At 42.2% G+C, this 27,261-nt stretch overlaps 1 protein-coding gene across 4 annotated transcripts in view; it reads right to left on the bottom strand.

Annotated features, from left to right (window-relative positions):
* UTRN (utrophin) overlaps positions 1 to 27,261 on the bottom strand; it is a 764,396-nt gene that overhangs the window by 75,307 nt on the left and 661,828 nt on the right. For all 4 annotated transcript variants that reach the window (XM_088474412.1, XM_088474409.1, XM_088474411.1 and 1 more), the window contains one exon: positions 13,568 to 13,769. In XM_088474412.1, coding sequence (XP_088330538.1) covers positions 13,568 to 13,769 — 202 coding nt within the window. The remainder of the gene's footprint in view (positions 1 to 13,567; positions 13,770 to 27,261) is intronic.

Genomic DNA, 27,261 nt, shown 5'->3' with positions numbered 1-27,261 from the left:
GATACTTAAAACAACAATGAGGTTGTTAGGAGGAAGGTGCAGGCTGGCGATATATTAAAAACCAGTTAGTTGGTTGAAAGACCTTCAAAATATCTGCCTGAGTGTCTGCACCCAAGCTATCAAGAAAATGGCCCCAATGACAACAGGACCACCTGCAAGGAAAGCTTAAGGGACATATTAATAAAAAACAGAAATTTCTACCAGAACTTCAATATTTTGTGACAGAATAAAAAATCATACATTTCCAGCAACCGGTTTCTTCAGGAATACAATTTTCCCTTTGATCTTGTGAAAACTAGTCTCTGAGTATCATCTTTTATTAATGTTCAATAACCATTACCATTTCCTAACAAAATTATTTTGTCATTGTGCCCCACACGTCATCACTCTGCACCCACATTATGCCACATATCACCCACATTATGCCACACATTTTGTCATACCCATTAACACTTATAAGGTCATCATCATTACTTTCATATTACACCACAGCTTAGTTACTCTCCCCAAAGAAACACTGGCAACAGCCAGCTATCTTTTTAAGCTACAGTACCAGAGTGTATTCAATGCCAACAGTAAAGCATCCTGAGACCATTCATGTGTGGGGTTGCTTCTCAGCCAAAGGAGCAGGCTCACTCACAATTTTGCCTAAGAACACAGCCATGAATAAAGAATGGTAACAAAACATCCTCCAAGAGCAACTTCTCCCAACCATCCAAGAACAGTTTGGTGACAAACAATGTATTTTCCAGCATGATGGAGCACCTTGCCATAAGGCTAAAGTGATAACTAAGTTGCTCGGGGAACAAAACATGGAAATTTTGGGTCCATGGCCAGGAAACTTCCCAGGCCTTAATCCCATTGGGAACTTGTGGTCAATCCTCAAGAGGCGGTGGACAAATAAAAGCCCACAAATTCTGACAAACTCCAAGCATTGATTAGGCAAGAATGGGCGGCCATCAGTCAGTATGTGGCTCAGAAGTTGGTTGACAGCATGCCAGGGCGAATTGCAGGGGTCTTGAAAAGAAGGGTCAATACTGCAAATATTGTTTCTCTGCATAAACTTAATGTAATTGTCAATAAAAGCCTTTGACACTTATGAAATGCTTGTACTTTTACTTCAGTATACCATAGTAACATCTTACATAAAGGTCTAAAAACACTGAAGTAGCAAACTTTGTGAAAACCAATACTTGTGTCATTCTCAAAAATTTTGGCCATGGCTGTATTCTACCTCCTTTTTTAATTAAATAAATAAGGTGTGTATCTACCTACTGTACTATGAATTTAACAGCTCAGTACACTGAAGTGATACTATTTAAAAGTACACTGTAAAAGTTTCATGAAATATGCTTATTAATGTAAAGTATGGTAATTTCCATCAGTTCTGATAACAAACCAAAGAACCTGGATATCAGCCGTGTGTTCTCCCAGCATGCCTTTAATCAGTTGATATTTCAGGGCTAAGTTATCCCTGGCACATCTTAAAACAGTGATTTTGCAACAAAAAAACTCACTATCACACACAGCATGCCAGCATACCAAACAGGGAAATGCATAGACTGGGTAACACGGTATATCTTTTGTATAATACAATTCATTAATTCTGCTGCTCTAAGGCATTGCCTTGTTGCGATCATGCTGGTTTCAAGATTCTTTGAACTCATATGAGCAGAGAGATGTGACAATCAGCAACTGGCACTTAGACAAGGTAAAATTCGGGTCCTTGGTGACGACAGCATCATGCTGACAAAGCTGTGTTGGAAACGTGCAAAGTAAGGTAATGGGCTACAATTTTAACAATGTGCAATCTGGACATCCTAAATGACAGCACCAGTTGAATATTAAGAGTTACAGTGCAGGAAATGTAATAAGTAGGTAACATCAAGAGAACAGATTTTACGATGCTCAGTATAAGAGAGATGAAAACGGGGATAAACATAGGATGCCAAAGACTGGAACTGCTCCTTAGTAAACTAATAAAACAAATAACACTGTTGCTGCTTTAATAATAAAAGCAAAAATGTGCACACATCAAGCTTAAAGTGATAATCTCTTGTTTCTTTATTTATCAATAAAACATAAGGAATTACATCATTCCATTGGCATAAGTTCATCCCAGACGCCCGGGGACAAGTTAATTTACCAATTCGCATGCAGACAGGCTATAGATAGACAAAGGCAGCAGCTGATGGTCTGACATGGAGCTCTCCACTAGTGTATGGTGGCTTCTCAGGTGGCGGGAAGGGGTGCCATGTATTGGGCGGCTGTGACGGTACACAGTTACAGCCCTAAGTGGAGTGAATATGTTGTGGACAATGGAGGAGGTGCCCCTTCAGAGCTGGGGCCCGGCGGCAGGTGCCTCCATTGTCTCCCACAGTTCTGCCCCTGTGTCATTCTGTACAGAACTCTGCATACACAATGTGCTATTGTTATCATTAGTGGGAGACAACACAGTTTGCTTTGCTTAGATGAAATTATATAAAGTGTACAGGTTTCAATTGTGTCCTTTATAGACACAATAGCAGAACAGTGGGTTAGTACAGATGTGTCTTCCTGTACCTAGGAGTATATTTACTAAAGGTCAATTTTAAACGATAAAAATGAATCAACATTGATTTTGTGTTTCTGGGGCTAAATCATCACTAACAGACAATTTTTGATTTGTTATTTTAAGCATTAGTAAATATGTGATTTATCCCCAGAAATACAAAATCAATGTTAATTTTTATTGATTTTTTTATTAGTAAATATACCTCCTAGTGTTTTTGCACCATATGGCCCTAGATGCTTCACACAATTTAGACTATCCGCCACGGTTAGCAATTTTTTTTCTACTGCATTTTGCGTAGCCACATACAAAGTCGCCCCCAGTGTACCAGGCACACTAGGTTAGTACTTTTCTTGCAAAGGAATTGGTATAAAGTTGCAGATCAAGTATAAAGATATGTGACACGAGACATGGCGCGGGTCGCACTGTCTTTTACTTTTTTACCCAGAGTAGCGACTAAGTCACACACCAAAGTACAGGAAATACCAGCACCCTGCATTGCTCTTTCGTTGAATTAGTGATACAATAAGGTGCAGGACACTTGGCTCGCAGTCTGCAGTGCTCCAAATGGAGCTATTTGGAGCACCTTGAGCAAAATTACATGTTTAATTCTATACCTGTGCAACATGTACTCTATGGGAAAGTTTTAATACTCTCCCTGTGTTGGAGTTAATTTCCACCTGGTACTCAAAGTCAGACTGTTAGATTAACTAACTTCTAACTAAATTGAAAGCAGATGATAAGATACACTGGTGCAGGGACTGTACAGAACCAGTGGTGTATCTTTATTTATTTGTGAGTACACTCCCAGTGCTCCTAAGCTGTAACATAATTGACATGGTGCGGCTATTGAGGCCTGGGGAGAGGGTGGGGCCGGCCATTGTTCCCAAAAACTTTTTCTGGGAGACTGAGGTCAGGATTTGCATCTTCCGATGCAGATTTCCTGGCCCCAAGTGAGCAGTTTGGGCGGTCATTCTGAGAAAGCATAGGCTTTGCAATTCGGATATTTCCTAAAGGCAAACACTAGTGCAAAAAAATGATCCCGCACAGAAATAGAAGTTAATAGACCATTGAACCAACACGTGAGTACTTTCCATAGACAGGAATGCAACTCACGGATTTACCGAGAATCGTGTTTAAATACAAGATAGAACACAGAGCAGAATAGAAGTGCCTGTGAGCTGCATGTTCTGCCATAGCATTGCACAGATCAGTGTGATCTGTGCAGTGCTTTTGTGTGTTATAATGTAAATAAAGGGTTAAAAAATAGAAACAAATTGTCCTGCCCCACCCCCCAAAAGCATAACCAGCCCAGACCTCTAAACCCTTTCTGGTGCTCGAAATTTGTGGGGAAAACAGCGTGAGGTCTCCCCGCTTTTCCAGTAACCAGACTCAACCAGTGGTGAAGCCTGGGGCTATTCCCTGCACCAAGGTCAATGGCTGAAGATCAAGAACAAATATTGTTCTTTACAGTGGGACTACAGGTCCAAGCAAGCCTGTCTCAGCATGGCGGCAGACATGGCCAGGAAGTTCCAGGAGGAGTTGATTTCTCCGCCTGGGACTGCCATTCCAGGCTGCGATTAGTACTTGTGAGTTTGTTTGATTGGTTATTGCTAATACATTACTTATTTGTAAAAAACATTTTTAAACATAAATAACTGCCGTGTATTTGTGCCGCTGCTCTGTTGCTTAGTTTAGCCAGCCAGCCTTTGGCCAATATTGGTGAACAATATTGTGAGCCATGAGGTGGTCAAAATTGAGTGGAAATGACTGGAAATAAATGTTATTGAGATTAATAATACTATAGGAATAAAAAAAGGCCCAAATTATGTGATTTTAGCTGTTTTGCCATTTTAAAAAAAAAAATCCTAAACCAGTTACGGCGTTTTAGCAAAACCAAAACCGGACAATGAATTAGAACCAGAACCAGCAAAAATGGTCCAGCACACATCTTTAATCCTAACACACACCTTTGGCAATGATATGCACAAAGACACTAGAATGTCCAGAGTGAGGACATGTAAATTAAAAAATGTAAGAATGCTATACAGTAGCGTATGATACGGGTTAAGGTATAAGGAGATCTTTTTTCAAGTTGTATAACTTACAGTACTTATCATTAATTAGCCTCTGAATTCTATTCCAAGCAAGTTGACCTCTAAATTTGCAGGCAAGAAATGTATTTGCCCTATTACTTTGTGCATAACATTTCCGTTATAAGGGATCTTGTGACAGCCACAGATTCTGTATATATTTTTTTTTTAGAATGGGGTAGAGAAATGACAGGTAGAATCTGATATGGACAACACCACCACTTGTCTGTTTTAGAAGCTTCAGTAAATTTATCCCAGAGAGAGAATGTGTTTAATGAGATATTTTAGACCTTGAGAAAGAGGAAATCTGAATGCTATGTCTTGCTGGATATTCTATACATTTAAGGCTTTGTGGGCCTGGAAAACTGGAAGTGGATATGTTTCTCTGCCAGAGGCGTAGTGTGGAGTCATAGCGCCCAGAACAAGTGCATGCTATCATCTGAGGTTTGCTGCAGCAGGTTTCGGAATAGGATGTCTTCTTCCAAAACAGAGACCAGTGTCTGAGGTCTGTCAAAATCTCAATGATCTCACCGCTGCTTCAGTGCTTCTACTGCCTCGGGAACAGTTATCACGTCATTAGGTAAAGAAACAAATTCCCAATCACCCAACTCTACACTTTCACAGCACGGCACAATATGGGGCATATATAATTAGCCACAGTAAATTACCGCGGCTAATTAGCTCGCCCGGGGCTCGCTCGGGGCTATCCAATTAGCCCCGAAGTCGGCCTGACAACGGCACTTATCAGGGTTTTTTTTTCGGGACCTGATGTGTCCCGAAATATAATCCACGATAAATGCCGTTTTTTCACCGTAAAAAGGGCGAGAACACATAGGTCCGCGAGCTTATCGCGGCTCCTATGTGTTAGCGGGCGAACTATCCTATTAATTCGCCCAAATTAATAGGATAGGGAGAAAAAAATATTGGCGGATATCGTGGATTATTGGCGAAAAATCCCCGTTTTTCGCCGATCGCGGGGATCAAGTAGCGCCTGAACAGTGTTCGGGGCTACTTGGATATGCCCCTTTGTGCTTAACAGTTAATATGTTCACTTTGATGACTATTAAGTGATTTTCATAGTACGATGATCAAGATGCTCTGGCTGGGATCAGCTGGGGTTTTATTGTGCACTCCTCAAATGCATGGGACTACAGATTGATATGTCCTGGCCCTTGCCAAATGACTGAAGAATTGCACTGACTGCACCTGTAGTCACCATATAGCATAATAACAATAACCACTCAAACTTTCCCCACTAAATGCCATTTACAATGTTCATTTATTTCCCACAGGATGCAGTCATAACGTCAACATTCATAATGTCGACACCAAAATGCCAACATTGAAGAAAAGTCAACATTGAACGTCTGCAGAATGTCAACATGTTCGCAATGTTGAGATGTGAAATGTCGGGAAGGAAGGTTAGAGTTAGGCAGTAAGGGGAGGTTAGGATTAGAAACTAAAAAGAGGGTTAGGGTTAGCAATGCTCATATACAGAGGCGCTGCAGGATCCGCCGTCATTCATTAGGATGTCACTGCCGGACCCAGGAGACACCGCTGCATCTGCCGGACCTCCATACCAGGTAAGTCACCGCCTGACTACCAGAGATGTTTTGTCGACATTCTAATCATGTAAACCTTTCATCAGTGTCGTCATGGTCAATATTGACATGACAAACATGTCAACATTACGACCACGTCAACATTCTGATGTCAACATTATGACACCTCCCACACCTATTAGATTGTAAACTCATTTGGGTGAGCATATAGGATATTGAAGCGCTATCTGTACAATTCACAAATATTCTACAATTTTATTTACATACATATATGCAGAACAATATTTCACCAGATCGACCTAGTAGTACCACAAAAACAAATAAATAAAACACTTTAAAAGATAAATGGGATGCTTATTCCCTCGTAGTTGCTGTCTACATTCGCAGGCAAATAGACATAAGATACAAATGAGTCCATACAGGTTCCAAATCCTTCAGCTGATGTTAATAATTATTGAGACTAATTGAAGCATTGTACCGTTGGTCCTGTAACGTTAGTAATGCAAGTAGTTTCTCCAATATAATTATACTCAGTGTCAGTGACTAGAAGCGTTTCCAACATACAATAAAATCTCTAGACTCTGACACACTGGTTCTCCGGGATATGTTATATAGGAATCTTCAGTGAGAAAAAAAACTTTTAGTAGTCCTCCGAAGTTTAAATGATTTTGGAACACTTATAGTATTTTAAATAGTATGCTACTGTATATGCTAATAGTATGCTATATCCAACTTTGTTTTAGAATGTACGCTTATAGTGAATCCTCCAAGGTTTTATTAGACAAGAAAGCCTATGTTTTAATCAGATAGTCAGTATAAAAAATTAGGTGCACTCACATTAAGGGGGAGATTTAATAAAGCTTGGAGAGAGATAAAATTGGAGATAAATAGCACCAACCAATCAGCTCCTAACTGTCACTTTTCAAACACAGCCTGTAGAGTGACAGTTAGGAACTGATTGGTTGGTGCTATTTATCTCCAGTTTTATCTCTCTCCAAGCTTTAGTAAATCTCCCCCTTAATGCTTAATCCTTCAATTTAAGCGCTTTTGTTAGAGTCCATTTCGGAGAGATTCCAAAGCGGTATCACTAAACACTAACATCCAGCATCAGTTGGCTGACACGGGTAGTGTGATCACATGTCCGGCTTAACACCTTAACAACATCTACACGTTTCTCGACCTTCAAACAAATCAGTGGCTTCCTCAGTAAGTGAACAGTGTCATTTGGGTGAGGCAATCTTTACCTTTGTGTCATGTCATGATCTCCTCTATCCACAGCGCTGTGTAATATATGTAATCGCTTTCAAAATAAAAAGATAATAGCCTAATAATATTATTTGTAGTTTTCAATCTGGAAATCTAAGATTTTTAAAGGTTTTGGCTTAATGCGTGCCATGTTGAGGAATGGATATCTATAGACTGCATGCTTGCAAGCAGGGCCCTCTTACCTCTTTGGCAAACAGAAAACTATAGAAATAGGGCGCTCTATATTAATGATAAAACTGGTAGGTCTGCAAGGTTCCTATTTGCAGTCCAATTTGCAGCTTTTAAAAGAAACTTTTATAACATGGGAACAATAATATACACAAAAAAGAAAAAGCTGATCTGTAACTGCTATTAAAAATATGTAATTCATTATAAATCCATACAATATCTTCATTTACACAAAAAACACACAAAAAAATCCCAATCCAAGTTATAACTCAACTTGGTCTAACATAAAACTTATAAAATTCTCTGTGGCCACAGATATTTTATCTTTCATTTAACCTTATTTAATTGACGTCCAAACTAGCCTTGTTTCATTCCTGTTTTGTTGCAAAGTGCAATGTGGTAAAATAAGGAATATTTTAGTATATAGACATAGAGATTGTGCCTTAATGGTAGATTTTCTTCAGTAAAATCTGTGAGATTCCTTTATCCACAATATGTTTGATAAGAAAAAGGCACAAAGTTCTCAAAAACACAGTGTAATCTAATCCTACGCATCGGGTATCCACTTCATCTCACATCAGTTTTGAGATATACTGGCCAGTGTTTTAACCAAAGGTTTATTTCTTACTTAAGCAATATATGTGACCTTTGCTTCTGATTTAACCAGACTCCAGCTGTGAACCCTGCACAGGGCAGCCATTAAACAGAAGATTATGCAAGAGCCGCTGTACTCACAGCACCAGCCAGTTCTTTGAGTTCCCTGACAACCAGCAGGGGATACATTTGCTGGAGAAACATCTGCTTTGCTTTTTATAAGATTAAATAGACAACCCTGGTTTTAGTTTTTCTTGCTTGCATTGTGTTTAAATTTTACAGGCTTCAATAGACAAGCTCAAAAGAAAATTATAGCTAAGTTAAAAAATAAATTCCTGATGAATGAAAGATCACTTTATGACAGTTTCAAAAACCTTTGCAAGAAAATTGTACTGTTATCTTTATCCATGGTGGATAGTTTCATATTTAATCCATTTAAAGCACTACCTGGAATGGAAAATATTCCCACCACGCAGGGTGCCATTTAAAGGAGCCGTGAGAGCTACTTCTTGCAACCATTTTTCTCAGGCATCCATAATGCGATCACTTTACTTTTACATATCGCAGGGACGCCCATCCCTGCATCAGAACTATAATACAAATCGCCGTTACATCATTTCTTATTGCCGTAAATAGCTGCAATAAGGAATTATGATTATTGGTTCAAAAACCAGATAGTTAATTAATGGGCCCCTATACCTGACTTAGGAAATATTTTTTTGAGGAGAAGTAATACTCAAAATACTCCAAACATACACATGTATCAAACATAATTGGAGCAGAACTGTAGCACACAAAGGTATTATGTTATAAAAAAAACTGCACATTGCTCTGAAATACTTCAGAACTTAAAACTGATTGGGGGGAGATGTATCAAAGCTTGGAGAGAGAGAGAAACTGGAGAGATAAAGTACCGACTGATTAGCTCCTAGCTGTCATTTTTAAAACACAGCCTGTAAAATGACATTTAGGAGCCGATTGGTTGGTACTTTATCTCTCTCGAAGGTTTGATAAATCTCCCCCTGGATATTTAAAAATGTACAGTAGGGGACACCTAGAAATTATCACTAGTGTCAGGGTCGAACTGGGAATTTGACAGGGAAAAAGCCTTTAATCTAGTTGTAACACTGTCATGTGATCAGTAGCAGGGGCGCCGAGAAGGGGGGCGGGTACAAATTACCCGGGCCCGGGCTTGCTGGAGGGGTCCGGCACCGCCCTCCTCCCTTCTACATCACAGTAGCCCAGCACACGCTGCTGTGTGCTGGGCTAAGGGGCTCACAGCGCCCCCCTCACAGCGTGCATGTTTTTTTTTCTGTTTTTTCCCCCTAATGGGGCGTGGCCACGCCTTCCATGATTAGGCCACGCTCCCTGTCACCCGGGCCCGGAGCTGCTCTTGGCGTCCCTGATCAGTAGAACAACATGTCCTAAATCAGTGGTCAGGGAACAGGGGTAAAATACCCCAGATGGGGTAAAAATTAAATTCCTGGGGGTAATGGACGGACAGCCGGGCATGCATATGAATCATTCTATAATATAGAATGATTCATATGCATTCCCGGCAGTGCCACAGGGAGGCTCAAAGCCGGACGCCCGCTGAGATGTTATTACCAGTGGGCGCCCGGCTCCTTCACTGCAGCGGCGCGTTAGCCGGAGGCTGGAGTTCTCTTCTGAACTCCAGCTTCCGGCTCTCTCCATGCGCACTATGGGAGAGACGTCATGACGTCTCTCCCATAGTTCCGAGGAGCAGCCGGGCGGACAGGACGGTGACGGATGCAGGAGCGGGGATTAAGGTAAGTGTTTTTTTTGTACAAGCGGCACTACAGGGGCACTACTACAGGGACACTACTACAGGGGCACTATATGGGGCGCTACTACAGGGGCACTACTACAGGGGCAATATGTGGGGGCACTACTACAGGGGCACTATATGGGGGCACTACTACAGGGGCACTATATGGGGGCGCTACTACAGGGGCATTATATGGTGGCACTACTACAGGGGCAATATGTGGGGGCACTACTACAGGGGCACTATATGGTGGCACTACTATGCGATTTCCTTCCTTACAAATCAAGGGGTAACATCGGCGTATCTAATTATATTTTGGGGTAAAAGGTACAAAAGTTCCCTGAACCCTGTCCTAAATAGAGATAACTGACATATTAGAAAATAGCGCTACAGTAGGGCGATGACCATTCATTCTGCTGTGAGGTCAGCATGTACTGGGAACATTTACAGCTTCATTTCACCGTCAAAAATGCTGATCTCAAATTCAAATTAATCTCAAAGTAAATGCACTAATGTGAAGTCAGGAGAAGGAAGACCCATGGAAGATTTCTAATGATGTCCACATATAGAAACTTTGATTTTAGCACTTAGATGGTAGCGGATTCTGCAAGTTGGTGAATAGGAGTTCAAGGTTTAGAATTCAGAATCCTTCATGTCAATATCAATTTAATATGTTGTCTCTTTTGCTGTCATACTGTAGTATTTATACTATTCCAAACTTTTGGAGAGTGTTTGTATTAAAATTCATGGGTGCTGCCAGCAGTGCAATAGTGGAAGGAAAGAAACAGTTTATAGCACACTTTTCTATTGCACTAACATACTAGTATACAGGTTGGGTACGGATGCAGGCGCTCAGGATCCCGGCAGTCAGAATCCCGACAGGGTTAGGATACCGACACCAGCCGGTAAGTATCCTAACACAACCCATAAACCTAACCCTCCTGCAGCCTATACCTAACCACCCCCCCACCCGCCGCCTAACCCTAACCCTCCCCCTAGTACCTAACCCTCCCCCCTAACCCTAATACTTACCGTTGGGATGCCGGCACCGGGATTCTGACTGGTGTCGGGATTCCGGCGCTGTCATCCCGACTGCCCAGATCTCAACTACATCCCAATTATCCAAGAAACCACTAACACAGTTGCGGTTACATTCTCAACATGCATACAACTCTGTACAGTATACGCAATGTACACCAGATTTACGTCCAACTGTAGACTGGCCCCTTGGTTGGCAAGCTGTAACTCATGACGGTTGTCACAAACCTGATACAGAGTCAGGAGGAACAGTCATTTACTCCGGATTACATAGGTATGTCTGATTGCACAATAAATATGCTGTTCAATTGTCACTACTGTCTTGTCTTAAATAAGGATAATTATATTTATATCAGGATTACACTGTATTCTATGTTCTTTCTTTACATGTTTAAATAATGCATCGTGCTTATGAGTGAAATCATCTGCTAAAGAGAAGTATATTCTTTTCATTTCATTTTGCTTCCCCATCCCCATAGCTGATATTAGCACCCAGGATTGTGTACCAATAATTTTTGTCTGTTTACTATATCAGAGGGTTCAGAGCTACCCATTGTATTTGAGTCTCAGGCTGCTTCTCTAGGTTGCACCATGGTTCTTGCATAAATCATTTTTTTTTAGAATGTCCCAAGAGCATTGTAAAAGTATTGCCTTGTACATATTTTGCTATTGCAAAGCAATGGGTTTATGGTTTACATGCAGTTCTGCCCAATCCACAATGTGGCTGCTATCTTGACAGCACACACAAACCTGCTCCTGTCAGGATGTTAACAAGAAAAACGTCTTTGCTATGAATCACCTGTGTACATGGGCTATACTGCAGCCTGTCAACCTGATCACTTTGAGAAGCGGCTAATTAAAATCCAGGCTAACAGAAAGAAATAAGCAGATGCCTTCAAAGGCTGTTTAATTACTTTAAGTTGTCGACATTGTTAATTAGCAAGTTATAAACAAAGTGAATGTCAAATTACAAGTACCTGTATTTTCCACTATACAAAAAAAATATAAAGTAACAAGTAAACAAAATCTGATAGCATAAGGTAGATACTTTATTAACAAAATTTTCAGGCACATAAAGGTCAATCTATTCTGACCACAGTCTATATTAGGTGCATTTGACTAGTTCAAAACAGATACCAGAGGTAGAATGTACGGTGCTGAAATGACTTTAGCAGTATTTTGAGTTCAGGATAGTTCTAATATATACTGCACCCAAGGCATAGAAAATGACCACCTTCTCCACAGTGTTCAGTCTTCAGGCTGCCTCCTCAATTATAGTGATGTTCTATAAGATAGACTGTTAACCAAGTGTTGACAGCCCATCTGTTACAGAACAAATCTCCAAGAATATGTCTGGCATGATACACACTGTTGACTACCTGACTCCCGGCATTGGAGGACAGCATTTATATAGGCATCCATTGCACTTTAACCACTTAACTGATGATTTTTTTAAGCAAAACCGGTCAGAGATTGCCGGGTCTGCAGGAGAGTCCAGGGAGTCAGGGAAGATCCGTTCTGAAGCACAGCTGGCTGCATTCGCATCCCATATGACCACGTCAGTTAAGTGATTAAGAGGAAAGCTAGTTTGTCACTTCATTATGCCTGTCAGGGAGCAGCACAGCACCTGAGAAAAAAAAATCACCCCTTCCTATGAATGACAAGGCCCTGGGTGTCTAGGAACCAGATTAAATGGCAATATTTGCCTTCTCTCTCAAATTGGGGAAGTTCTCCTGAAGTGGGCAACCCTCTCACATTCGCATCCCACCACATTGTTCTATTTTTTTGGGGGGGGTCATGACATATTTGCTATGAATCACACCATTATGTCCTCCTTACTGTGACATTATGCAGTGAATTTAGGTATTACGGCATAGGGGTGGTAATGAGATGATGTGATTTATAGCGACATGTCAGCGTTCACTCCCACCTGGACCTTCCTTTCCCTTGATTTCCTGAAGGGCAGATCACAAAATTTGGAAAATACTGTAGATATGGATCCCATTGCTAGAAACACAGGCTGATATTGACAACCTGGCAGTAGCATATGCGTATTATAACTATTCTAATTGCTACCTACTACATGTCAGCAGAAACCATATTAACTGTAAAACAACAATATTATTCTCTATATGTACATCCTTGCCAGCATTTTTAAATAATGTATAGGTACACATGTCAGCAGGACTTGCTCTTTGTAGCATGTTGTATATGGTACAATATAGGGGAATACTGCTAAAGTACAACCCCATCAACATTTTTACTATTTTAATTTTATAGCAATATTATTGCACCTTAAATAATGTATGACAATAAATAGCGACTTACATTACTACACAGATATCGCCCTATATTATAGCCTCTATTAGGCACATAACTCCCTTCATGACAGCATAGGGACATTTGTCAGTATTTTATTCCAAGCAGTACATGTCGTAATGATTGCTATCATTTATGACACTCAGACTGTGTGACCTGGAAGGAAATCAATGATGATGTAACTTACGTGTCATATACGTTAAGCAGCCAGTTCAGACACATGTCGATGCAGAGAGGCACATTAACTAGTTCATTGTTCTTGTCTTCAAGGCCACTGTAGATGGTGGTGAGTATGGTGATGATTTCAGGGACAGATAATAGTTGTTGGTTTTGATTGAGTTCATGCTCTTTAAATATATTGTGGGTGGTGCTCAGTTCTAGAAGATCCACTAGAAAAAAAACAGTATAGTTTAATTTTCAGCTCTGATCTCCCCTAGTGGTGTCATGTGTCTATCATGCACCTGCTTTCCTATTTTTTATATTACAAGAGGAAGTTAAGGATTTATGTTAAGTTGGGAAGGTCATGGCACATACAGATGGTGATAAATCAAGATATATTATACTTAAATTGGACATTATAAGTAAGGACTGTAAATTGGTTTGGCCAATAATCTCCGTAGGCTAGTCCAGACCCCACAAACATATACCAATGAAGATTATCAGACGACCAAATCCGTTTATGGTGCCTGAACAGTTAGATCTGTGGTCAAATGCTTGCAAGTCTGGAAAGTTGGTGATCCAAGCATGCAACTGGATTGCATCACATTTCATCAGCTTTACCTTGCAGGAATCTACCCTGTATTATTTTGAATGGCTCATGGTAAAAAAAAAATTGTATGTGAAGGAATTGTATCAAGGAAGCCAAGCTACAGTATATAAAAAAAGAATGAAAAGCAACATTATCCCATACTGTACAAGTTATTGTGCATATCAGTATGCTTTGTCAGTTTACTGCTCCACTACTGTCAATACTTTAAGACAAAGCAAAATTCAAAGTCACGCTGGTCTTTTTCACAACATAATTCTGCATTGTTCGCCCTTGTTGCAACATTTTGAAAGTTACTGTAGTTTTACTTTTTTAACTTTTACTAGATTTTGCTAATTTATAAAAAATGTATTTGGGTGTATGTTAAACAGAAAAATAGTTTAACATTTTCTATATGGAAATAAGATGAAATATAGGAAAAATAGAAGCTGTAACGTTAGGTGGCATATCTTACATAAAAATGAGAATCTGCATTATTAAAATAATCTCATCAGGCTCAGCAATAACCTAGCTGCTCACCAACATAATTTTATCAAGGCATCTTCTGTAAGCAAATAATAAGGGTCCGCTGTCACAATAAAATATATAATAAGGTGTAAGTATTTCGGAACTTGCCATTACCATATTAATGTCCTGATCTACACATAATCATTCTCATCCAAACCATCTCAGCAGTCTCCTGCCAAAGTCTGACAAATTGAGGATTTAAAAGACAGAGGTAAAAACTCCTTCAATTGTGATCCTGTGTTATTGCTTACAGAAAATGCCACGCTAAAATTATATTTGTTCTCTTTCTTGTAAGAGTTTTTAATGTAATTTAATAAATAAAGGTATTTATTTAACCAATTTTATGGAGTCATTTCTGCCATTAGGTTATTTTGGAATGTATAAGATAAGGCAACCCTTAGTTTTTAGTTACAAGTGGTATATCCTACAGTATATGAGTGACATTTAACTATAACATCTAACTTAAGATGCAAGTAAACATATAGTTGGTCTCATACACCTCTTTTATATTGTTACCTCTGCAACATACATTTACATCCCCTAAATATATTTTAAACAATAACACATGACATCTATTATTGATGGAGAAATCTAAGGTTAATCATTATCATCAAAGATTATTTATAAGGCCTCACAAGTTCTGTAAAGCCTGACAGGCAAGTGACAAATAAACAGAATAAAAAAAACAAAACATAAAATTCATGAATGTACAAGTTATGTGAGAACAGTTGAGCATCAAGACAGGACGTGCGTAATGTGGTATAAACATTGCTTGCAATGTTCAAACACAGACTTAAAACATTTCCTTAATAAAAAACGAATGAGACAGGTTATTTTACTGATGCCATGAAAAAAGTACATTTTAAGTTAACGTCATTCACAATGACAAGTTCCTCTAGGAATATTCAGACTTCTACTGGAAAAGGAAGCACTACTCTGGCACGCTGTCACGGCGAGAGTGAGAGTGTCTGGAACACACTGTGTCTGTTCATCAACTAGGCGGTCTGACTTGGATTGGTGTCAGCATTAAATTAAAATTGTCACTCTATTATGGAAATGGCATTTGACAGGTCTAGGGAAAACATAAATCACTATACTTCAACAATGAAAAGCAAGTGGTTGAGCAGGGCAAGAGTCTTGATGCCAGGTCATTTCCTTACTTTGAATACAGAAAACTTTCATAGTTACATTTCAGCAAAGTGACTGATCAGTAACACATATGCAGAATTTTTAAAATTAGATATTTTTAAAACAGGTAGGAAATAAAGCAAGAGACAACAACTGCAGAGATTTAGAGGAACACAGAGTAGAATTAAAGCTAATTTTTTTTTATATTTTCTTAGACGATACAGGGGTTTATTTATCATTGGTGACAGTGGGTGCTCAGAAAAGTGGCTGCATATACTGCAGCAATAAGAATTTAATCATTATTGGTATTTAACAAATACCCTTGCCAGAACAGCGGCAAAGAGGTTTGCAGTAAAGTAATAGCTATCACATCCAGGCTTTGCAGCCTTCATAGAACAAATCGAAGCTTAGTAACTTGGCCCAGACGTCATTCCTTAAGAGAATAATGGGGTCAGCAGTTTGCATCGTTAATTTGCCTAACACATGAGATATCTCTGATAACTCTTGAGTTAGACATTTATTTAATAGCCACGATACCTTAACCATGCGGAAAAACAATCAGAGCAGTTGTATAGATCCTCTGACTACCTCACTAGGTACATATATACGCAGAGGGCAGGTGCAGGCAGTTGTCTGGCCTTAAAACTTTACAGTTGAAACAGCCCCTGCAGGGCAGCTTCCCGTCCCTGCTGGAGATGTCAGGAACATAGTTAATTAAAGGACACACTTTACGGTCCTGATTCAGTGTGTGGCCATATCTGCAATTTTTATGCATTATGCAGATGACATCCGCATTTCTACGGATCTGCAGGCTTTTCAGATCCTGCTTGCCAACTTTTCTAAGAGAGTACAGAATTTCAGAGTGGGGAGGGTGTCTCACTGGACTCCCGTCAGAGTTGACCTATCATGCCGCCTAACTACCTAGTGAAGTGGATCTGCCCAAGGGCTTGATGGTATGATTCGAAGCTGACAACATCTCCACTTGCAGATAAATGAATGTAACTGGTTGAAAACGGGGCGTTCGCATATAGTTGAGCTATGCCATGAATGTGGACACAGAACTGCGGCCTATTCCTAGTTGTGCGTATGCAGAGATCTGGATGATTTCAGACTAAACTCTTTCACCAAGGACAGGGCTTGTGCAAATGATCACTGATAATGATGACGGTTACTTGCAAAAGGAAATGTATAGGGGTGTTGCGATCACATAGCTGCGTCCGCTATGACAGGCAATAATTAGCATCTATTTCCAAGTAATGTTTGTGTCCCACTACAAACAGGTTTATCATTACAATTTAATACATGTACTGTATTCAGGACAATTCATTCAGATTTAAGAGGTCACATTTACCGCATATGCTTTACTGGCATATAATCAGCATTCATTCAGATTTAGGCGGTCACATACTGCATATGCTTTAATGGCATACAATCAGCATTCATTCAGATTTAGGAGGTCACATAGGCCGTATATGCTTTACTGGCATACAATCAGCATTCATTCAGATTTAGGAGGACACATACTGAATATGCTTTACTGGCATACAATCAGCATTCATTTAGATTTAGGAGATCACATAGGCCATATATATGCTTTCCTGGCATACAATCAGCATTCATTTAGATTTAGGAGGTCACATAGGCAGTATATATGCTTTACTGGCATACAATCAGCATTCAGTTTGGAAGCAGACATGGCTAATTCACCTTGAATTAAGATATCACATGAAAAGTAACAATCAAATCTATGTCAACAAAATAATAATTGTGTGTAATAATCGTAAAAATCTCGATCAAAACCACTTACCAAAGTAAACCCGCTCATACTGAATGGAATATCTATTTATAGTACATGCAATGTGCTAACATAACAGCTTGATTGGTTATTAAAAGCGATCTATCAACACAACTATATAATTTACTGTAAATGTGTTTTTCGTCTGTCTCTTAGACAACCTGTCACTATTGGGTATTTAGGTCCCTCAGTGACCTAAATCTAATAACACAGGCAAATCCATCATGCTACCAGTTAAAGCTTTTTCTATATCAGGCAGAGTCAGATATTTCTTTCAAGCAATGGTCCTGGAATCATATTGTCTGGCTCAGCCACCTTTGTGGTAAAAATATGTTATTCATTTACAGAACACGCTGTACTGATGTCTTGCTTCCTGGTGTTCCGAGCAGAGTGCAAAGCAATGTATTTCACAGCACCCATTGTGTGGCTCTCTTTGTGCTTTCTGTTCACTAGCTTATAAATAAAAGCAGACAGTGCTCGCCCGTCAACCATTTAAAGTGGAGTCTGCACCCAAGGCACTGTAAAGTCCTATTCTGGCCATCGAGGGATGCAAACCATCGATGGTTCACCATAGATGTTTTTTTGTGTGCCATCGATGGTAACCGATGGAACCATAGATGGACACCTCTCCAATGGCCATCTCTTTCGCCCCCCCTCCCTGCCACCAAACAGCAGCAGACTGTCAATCACTGACAATCTGCAGCCAGTCTGCGTGCGAACAAGCAGGACCCGTACTGCACATGCGCAGTACAGGTCAGGCGTCTGCGCAGATTCCCGACCATTAGGAATCTGCGTTCAGTGTGCACTGCTGAATCAGGCCCTAAATCCCATGCTTTTTTAGGTTTACTAGTTTTGCGTAAAATGGAAATAATAGAAGTGCAGTTAAAAATGTAAATTTGCAAATGTATACATATTTTTCATGTATGGATCACATCCTTTCTGTAGATCAGTTTCTAAAATACTAACATTTTATTCAAGCAGTTACATATCGTCGGTTTCATTATCTGTTAGGGAGAAAATATATTTTGTTTTATGGCAAAACACTATATACTTTTTTTTGGGGGGTGGGGGGAATTTGCTGGGCCTAATAACCCTCAAGGCAGATTACACAATACACTTGAAATTATTAGAAACCTCTTCCCATGAACAATTTTAATGTCTTTTAAATGCAAGATTCATTTAAGCCGATAAGCCCATGATCTTTTCTTGTTTATATTTCCATCAAGGATTTTTGAAGTTCATGCTGTGATCTCCTTTGATTAAAATATTATTTTCAAATAGAAGTTGACTCTTTACTCAAAGTATTGCTCTCTATAAAATAAAATGTATCAGATCCTTTTGTAAATATCAGCAGACCGTCTCTGAGATCCAAGGTGAACTTGCTCAGACATGCAAGAGTCTATACAGTGGCGTATATATAATGGGTGCAGTGTGTGCGGGGCACACGGGCCCCCCGGGTCCAGGGGGGCCCCGCACCGCACCCAAATGATTTTAGACTTACCTGTCCGTGGTCCCTTGTCGGGTGTCTGCGCTACTCAGAACACCGGAAAATGGCCACCGCAGCCATTTTTCCGGCGTTCTGCGCATGCGTAGTAGACTCCAGGCACACTCTAGTGCCCGGAGTCTACTAAGGCTCCGGTGGCTGGCTAGCCGCGTCAGTCGGCTGCCGGCCACCGGGGAGAGAGGTGGGGGCCCCGCACAGGGAGTGCACACGGACCCCCTCCTCTCTTAAGATGCCCCTGAGTCTATAGTGTAATTAGCTGCTAATTATAGTAACTCTAGAAATCGAGATGTATTTTGAAGCTTTCACACAGGGGGGAATACAATTGCAGGCGGGATATTTAAAAACCCAGCGGCGTGGGTTTCTGCTATTCAATTAGATGACTGAAAATAGGATGTGGTGATTTTTATAGAATGCACAGCGTCGTTTTTCTCGCATCTCCAGAGCAAGTCTGATTTCACTGTACAACAAATTAATACTTTTAATTTGTTTCCTTTCTAAAAATAGTCATACATTACTAATTTGAGGTCAAGAAAAATTAAAATGATTTCAGAATGTTTTTACTAGCTCTATTTTTTGAGCTACACTACTTGCACTATACTGTATGTACATTAGTAATATAGTTATAGTGAAAAGCTATTTTAAAATAATCTGATATTTTCTTGATAGAAAATAAATAACAGTTGTTTTAATTCAATCAATCACAAATAAGAACACAAAATGAAACAAACATACAGCATACGAAACTACCATCTAATATAGTGGCCTATTCATGGGGGTGCTTTCTCTTTGCTTGTCGCTTGTACTCCTCTTCTGGGGCATCTCTTGTCACTGTCCAACAGTAGTGATTCACCTACCCTGATATCTTTGTTCCATTGCTGAAATGTCTAGGTGGAATCGCTCACTATGCTTGTCACTCAGTGCACCACAGTTATCTTGTGTGGGTAATCCTGTGAATCGCATATATATTTGAATAGGGGAGGGGACAAATAACTGATTAATTTAACTGGGTCATTAGGCCCCGCTCCCTCTGCACGGAACGCAGATTGCTGGTTCGATTCTCTCCATTCTGCACACTTCCCTAGGAATACCCTTACATCGTCATGAATGGGCTATATCTCGGAACTCAGAGCTGAGAGTTTTAAATGTCATATTCATTCTTTGCATGCTGTAATCAATTAGAAGCAACTATTTTCACATCGGAAACATTTTCATTGTTGTGCAGTGTTTTTACTAAAATCGTTAATTTTAAGAAAAATATTCAGGACTTGCTCTGGGGCATCGGTGGCAGTTTCCAATTAGCTTAATTAGTCCTTAATTACTCACCTTCCAAAGCAGTGCCTACTGCATCCAATGTCAGGAGCTGGGTCTTCTGAAGCTTAGTGAGTATGTGTGAGTGTTTACAAGTGTGTATGAGTGAGTGTGTGCATGAGTGTATGTGTGAGTGACCCCCACTCCTCCCCATGTAAGTGTATAGAGAACTACATCTCCCAGCAGCCCCCTCCTCAGTGACAAGATGGAGGAGAGACCACCTGACACCCCCAGATAGGTGAGTATAATTTTTTTCTTTTTTACCCACCGCAGAGTTTTCAGGTCTAAAAACCCTGCGACCACTTTTTTTTTTCATTGGGTACCGCGGGTATCGGGACCGTGCATACCCTTGGTAATCCAAAGAAGGGTGCAAGGACTTTACCTCACTAAACCTCGCGCCCAAATGAATCACCTCCATAGACTACATCCAAAATGACCAATACTGTAAAACATGCAACACAGCTCTATTTATTTGCTTTGGTTACAAAGTGTCCTAATACACCTAGGGGTATATTTACTAAATTGCGGGTTTATAGAAGTGCAGTTGTTGCAAATAGCAACCATTCAGATTCTACTAATCATTAATCTACCACCTTCTAGAAGATAATAGCTAGAATTTGATGGGTTGCTATGGGCAACAACTCCACTTCTAATAACCCGCACTTTAGTAAATATACCCCCTAGTCTCAATATGCCATGTGGCGCAAGACCCCTTGCGCAAGTGAGCCGCTCCGAGTGGCGTAGACTTTTTTTTGCGTCTTTTTGGCCCGAAAATGCATTGTAATCAAAATCTGATGCTTCATGAGACTGCACGCATTGATTTAAAATGTGACACTTGTATATCTGTGTGCGATGGAGTCTGAATCTGTAAATGAAGCACAATGGAACTTGGCGTGGAAACAAACTGTGGCTGCTGCATGGTGGCACTTAGTGTACAGATTCAGACTCAGTCGCACACAGATACAAGTAGGGGTGAGCGGGTTCGGATTTCTGAAATCCGAACCCCCCCGAGCCCCCCCGATCCGAGGCAGATCCGAGTCAGGCTCGACTTTTCCCGCCTGACTCGGATCTGAAATCGAGGCAAAACGTCATCATCCCGCCTTCCGAGTCTCGCGGGTTTTGGAACCTATATAAGGTACCCGAGTCGGCGCCATTTTCTCACTCGGCTGTGGACAGTGAAGAGGGAGGGTGGGAGTTAGGGCTGGCTGGGCTGTGTAGTGTAGTGTAGTGCAGAGTAGTGTTGTGCTGTGCTGCGCTGTGCTGCTGTTGTCCACTACTTCAAAGTCCATAGGGGCTGGCTGTGTTGTGCTGTGCTGCTGTTGTTAATAGGGGCTGTGTCCACTACTTCAAAGTCCATAGGGGCTTGCTGGACTGTGTTGTGCAGTCAGTTCTCCATAGGGGCTGTGTCCACTCAAAAGTCCTGTGCAGTGTCCCAGTCCTAAAGGGGTGCTGTAGTGTTGTCCAGGGGGTGCTCTGTCCATCAGGGGTGCTCCCCCCAAGTGCTAAAAAAATAATATTTTTTGTGTGTTTGTGAATTGTGTGCGCAGTAGCCGCACGTGCATCAACAAAGTAGTGCCAAGCGTGCGCCTGTGTCATAAGTAAAGGGCCGGCTGGCTTGACCGTTAAAGGGTGCTGTAACCCCCAAAGTACACTCCAGTCCAAACCAAAAAAAAAATAATTTTCTGTGTTTGTGAATTGTGTGCGCAGTAGCCACACGTGCATCAACAAAGTAGTGCCAAGCGTGCGCCTGTGTCATAAGTAAAGGGCCGGCTGGCTTGACCGTTAAAGGGTGCTGTAACCCCCAAAGTACACTCCAGTCCAAACCAAAAAAAAAATTATTTTCTGTGTTTGTGAATTGTGTGCGCAGTAGCCGCACGTGCATCAACAAAGTAGTGCCAAGCGTGCGCCTGTGTCATAAGTAAAGGGCCGGCTGGCTTGACCGTTAAAGGGTGCTGTAACCCCCAAAGTATACTCCAGTCCAAACCAAAAAAAAAATTATTTTCTGTGTTTGTGAATTGTGTGCGCAGTAGCCGCACGTGCATCAACAAAGTAGTGCCAAGCGTGCGCCTGTGTCATAAGTAAAGGGCCGGCTGGCTTGACCGTTAAAGGGTGCTGTATCCCCCAAAGTACACTCCAGTCCAAACTAAAAAATTATATATTTTCTGTGTTTGTGAATTGTGTGCGCAGTAGCCGCACGTGCATCAACAAAGTAGTGCCAAGCGTGCGCCTGTGTCATAAGTAAAGGGCCGGCTGGCTTGACCGTTAAAGGGTGCTGTAACCCCCAAAGTACACTCCAGTCCAAACCAAAAAAAAAAATATTTTCTGTGTTTGTGACTTGTGTACACTGTGGCTGCACGTGCATCAACAAAGGAGCAGCGCCAAGCGTGCGCCTGTGTCCCATAAGTAAAGAGCCGGCTGGCTCATTTCTTAAAGGGTGGTGTAACCCACAAAGTGCACTACTCTCCAGCAAAAATAAAAAAATATTTTCTGTGTTTGTGTGCGCTTTAGCCGCACGTATATATCAATATAACATAAATGGAGGACCAAACTTTCTCCGATAAAAATAAAATAGGGAAAGATCAAGAACCACTTCCTCCTAGTGCTGTTGCTGCTGCTGGGAGTTGTTCATCATCCCAGAGAGGAAGTAGGAACATCACTACTTTTACTAAACAATTGACCCTCCAACAGTCCCTAGCGATGAGGATGAAGTACGACAGCAGTCATCCTGAAGCAAAACGTATAACTGAGGCCTTGACTGCTATGTTGGTGTTAGACGTGCGTCCAGTATCCGCCATTAGTGCAGTGGGATTTAGACAATTGATGGAGGTAGTGTGTCCCCGGTTCCAAATCCCGTCTAGATTCCACCTGCATCCTCAGAGCAGCAGCGACAAGCGTGCGTCTGTCTGTTAAAGGGTGGTGACACCCTCAAAGTGTGCTACACAAACAATAAAAATATTGTTCTTTTTTTTTCGGTCTTTGTGAAATGTGTGGGCTGTAGCCGCACCTGCATCCTTAAAGCAGCAGCGACAAGCGTGCGTCTGTCTGTTAAAGGGTGGTGACACCCTCAAAGTGTGCTACACAAACAATAAAAATATTGTTCTTTTTCTTTCTGTCTTTGTGAAATGTGTGGGCTGTAGCCGCACCCGCATCCTTAAAGCAGCAGCGACAAGCGTGCGTCTGTCTGTTAAAGGGTGGTGACACCCTCAAAGTGTGCTACACAAACAATAAAAATATTGGTCTTTTTTTACTGTCTTTGTGAAATGTGTGGGCTGTAGCCACACCTGCATAATTAAAGCAGCAGCGACAAGCGTGCGTCTGTCTGTTAAAGGGTGGTGACACCCTCAAAGTGTGCTACACAAACAATAAAAACATTGTTCTTTTTTTTTCTGTCTTTGTGAATTGTGTGGGCTGTAGCCGCACTTGCATCCTCAAAGCAGCAGCGACAAGCGTGCGTCTGTCTGTTAAAGGGTGGTGTAACTCTCAAAGTGCTCCAAAAAAAAAACAACTATTTTTTTAATGTGTTTGTGACTTGTGTGGGCTGTAGCCGCACTTGCATCCTCAAAGCAGCAGTGACAAGCGTGCGTCTGTCTGTTAAAGGGTGGTGACACCCTCAAAGTGTGCTACACAAACAATAAAAATATTCTTCTTTTTTCTGTCTTTGTGAATTGTGTGGACTGTAGCCGCACTTGCATCCTCAAAGCAGCAGCGACAAGCGTGCGTCTGTCTGTTAAAGGGTGGTGTAACCCTCAAAGTGCTCCAAAAAATAAAAAACTATTTTTTTAATGTGTTTGTGACTTGTGTGCGATGTAGCCGCACGTGCATCAACATAGTAGCAGCGCCAAGCGTGCGCCTGTGTCATAAGTCAAGGGCTGGTTTGGACATCTGGTCCGGACTGAAGGACGTGCCAACAATTTCTGACAAGTCTACTGTCACTGCATATGATACTGTCCTCAAAGCAGCAGCGACAAGCGTGCGTCTGTCTGTTAAAGGGTGGTGACACCCTCAAAGTGTGCTACACAAACAATAAAAATATTGTTCTTTTTTTTCTGTCTTTGTGAATTGTGTGGGCTGTAGCCGCACTTGCATCCTCAAAGCAGCAGCGACAAGCGTGCATCTGTCTGTTAAAGGGTGGTGACACCCTCAAAGTGTGCTACACAAACAATAAAAATATTCTTCTTTTTTTTTCTGTCTTTGTGAATTGTGTGGGCTGTAGCCGCACTTGCATCTTCAAAGCAGCAGCGACAAGCGTGCGTCTGTCTGTTAAAGGGTGGTGACACCCTCAAAGTGTGCTACACAAACAATAAAAATATTCTTCTTTTTTTTTCTGTCTTTGTGAATTGTGTGGGCTGTAGCCGCACTTGCATCCTCAAAGCAGCAGCGACAAGCGTGCGTCTGTCTGTTAAAGGGTGGTGCAACCCTCAAAGTGCGCTCCACAAACAATAAAAATATTCTTCTTTTTTTTTATGTCTTTGTGAATTGTGTGGGCTGTAGCCGCACTTGCATCCTCAAAGCAGCAGCGACAAGCGTGCGTCTGTCTGTTAAAGGATTACATCGGTGACAGCATCCAAGTAGGCATGTCAGACAGTCCGTACCTGTACTGGCAGGAAAAAATATGAGATATGGTAAGAACTTACCCTTGTTATCTCTATTTCTACGAAGTCCATAGGGTTCCACAGGATACCTTGGGGTATAGGTGTGACGTCAGTCGCTGGGCACCATAGAGTTATGCTTTTCAGCCTCCCAGGAGGCACTAGGGTCCCCCTCCTATACCCCGCCCCCGAGCCAAGGCACCTCAGTTAGTTATCAAGCCATAGGCCGGAGGAGGAGAAGGAAGAGAGAGAAAAAAGATCTGGACACATACAAGAATCACATTCTCACCAGAGGGAGACGGAAAACCAGTGACCAGAGCAAAGCCCATCTGCAGCACAGGTGCGACAGGGCGGGAGTCCTGTGGAACCCTATGGACTTCGTAGAAATAGAGATAACAAGGGTAAGTTCTTACCATATCTCATATTTTCTACTTCAGGGTCCATAGGGTATCCACAGGATACCTTGGGGATGTCCCAAAGCAGTATCCTTTAAGGGTGGGGACGCTCCTGTGCAGAAAGGAGAATCCGCCGCCCGAAGGAAGCATCCTGAGAGGCGAAGGTGTCAAACCTGTAATACCTCACGAAGGTATGGACAGAGGACCACGTAGCAGCCTTGCAGATCTGAACTGCCGAGGCACCACGTCGAGCTGCCCACGAAGGACCCACAGACCTAGTGGAATGAGCCTTCAGAGAAGGAGGGACCGGTAGGCCTTCATGAAGATAAGCTTCAGAAATAGCCATACGGATCCAGACTTCCAAAGTTTGCTTTGAAGCAGGCCAACCCTTTTTATGGAAGCCATAGAGGACAAACAAAGCGTCCGACTTCCTAAACGAAGAACTGCGGTCAACATAAGTCCTTAAGGCCCGCAGAACATCCAAAGAGGCCTCACCCACAGAAAGACCCGGTGAGTTAAAGGCCGGAACAACTATTTCCTCATTAACATGAAAGTGGGAAACAACTTTGGGAAGAAACTCGGGCCGAGTGCGGAGCACTGCCCTGTTCCCATGAAAAACCAAGAAAGGGGGTCTACAAGAAAGAGCCCCTAACTCAGAAACACGTCTGGCCGAAGCAATGGCCAGAAGGAAAACAGTCTTAGCTGTTAGCCATTTAAGATCCACTGAGCCCAGTGGTTCAAACGGCGGTCCTTGGAGAGCCCTCAGGACCACAGCCAAATCCCAAGGCGCCACAGGTGGAACAAAGGGCGGCTGAATGCGGAGAACACCCTGCATAAAGGTGCGCACATCCGGGATTGTAGCAATCCTACGGTGAAACCAGACAGGCCGAAACCTGTACCTTCAAAGAAGCAAGGCGAAGCCCATGATCTAGTCCCGCTTGCAGGAAGGCGAGAATCCGAGACAGACGAAACTCCCGCGGTGCATAACCTCTCGGTCGACACCACTGGAAGAACGTATGCCACACGCGATGGTATATCCTCGCGGAAGACGGTTTCCGAGCTCGTAACATGGTACGCACCACAGAGCTGGAAAACCCCCGGGACCTCAGTATGGCGGTCTCAACAGCCACGCCGTCAAAGACAGCCGAGTCAGGTCCGGGTGAAGGCAAGGACCCTGAGACAGAAGGTCCGGTCGTAGCGGCAACCGCAGAGGACTGTCCACGGACAGACCCTGAAGGTCTGAGAACCAGTGCCGTCTGGGCCACGCGGGAGCTATCAACAGGAGCGTCCCTCCTTCCTGTTTGAATTTCCGGATTACCCGTGGAAGAAGGGAGACTGGAGGGAACAGGTATGCGAACCGGAACGTCCACCGGACGGACAGAGCATCCACCAGAGACGCCCCTTCGTCTCTTGTGCGAGACCCGTACACCGGCAACTTGTTGTTGTGCCGGGACGCCATGAGGTCGATTTCTGGAAGACCACACCTGTCCACCAGTAGTTGAAAAACGTCCGGGTGCAGGGACCATTCCCCCGGATGAACGTCCTGGCGACTTAGAAAGTCCGCCTCCCAATTTAGCACTCCCGAGATGAAGACCGCTGATATGGCCGGAAGATTGCGGTCCGCCCAAACCAGGATCCGAGAGACCTCTACGAGAGCCGCCCGACTGCGAGTTCCTCCTTGCCTGTTTATGTAGGCCACGGTGGTAGCGTTGTCCGACTGGACCTGCACCGGGTGACCCTGGAGAAACCGCTGTGCCTGCTGGAGAGCATTGAAGACCGCACGGAGTTCCAAGATATTTATTGGAAGCTCCGCTTCTGTCGGCGTCCACCTGCCCTGGAACAAGTGTGGACCCGAAACTGCTCCCCAGCCCCGAAGACTGGCGTCCGTT

This window comes from Taudactylus pleione, unplaced genomic scaffold (genome assembly GCF_031769625.1).
Source record: "Taudactylus pleione unplaced genomic scaffold, aTauple2 ptg000154l, whole genome shotgun sequence".
NCBI classification, from domain to species: domain Eukaryota; kingdom Metazoa; phylum Chordata; class Amphibia; order Anura; family Myobatrachidae; genus Taudactylus; species Taudactylus pleione.
This window is presented reverse-complemented; position numbering and strand designations above follow the sequence as displayed.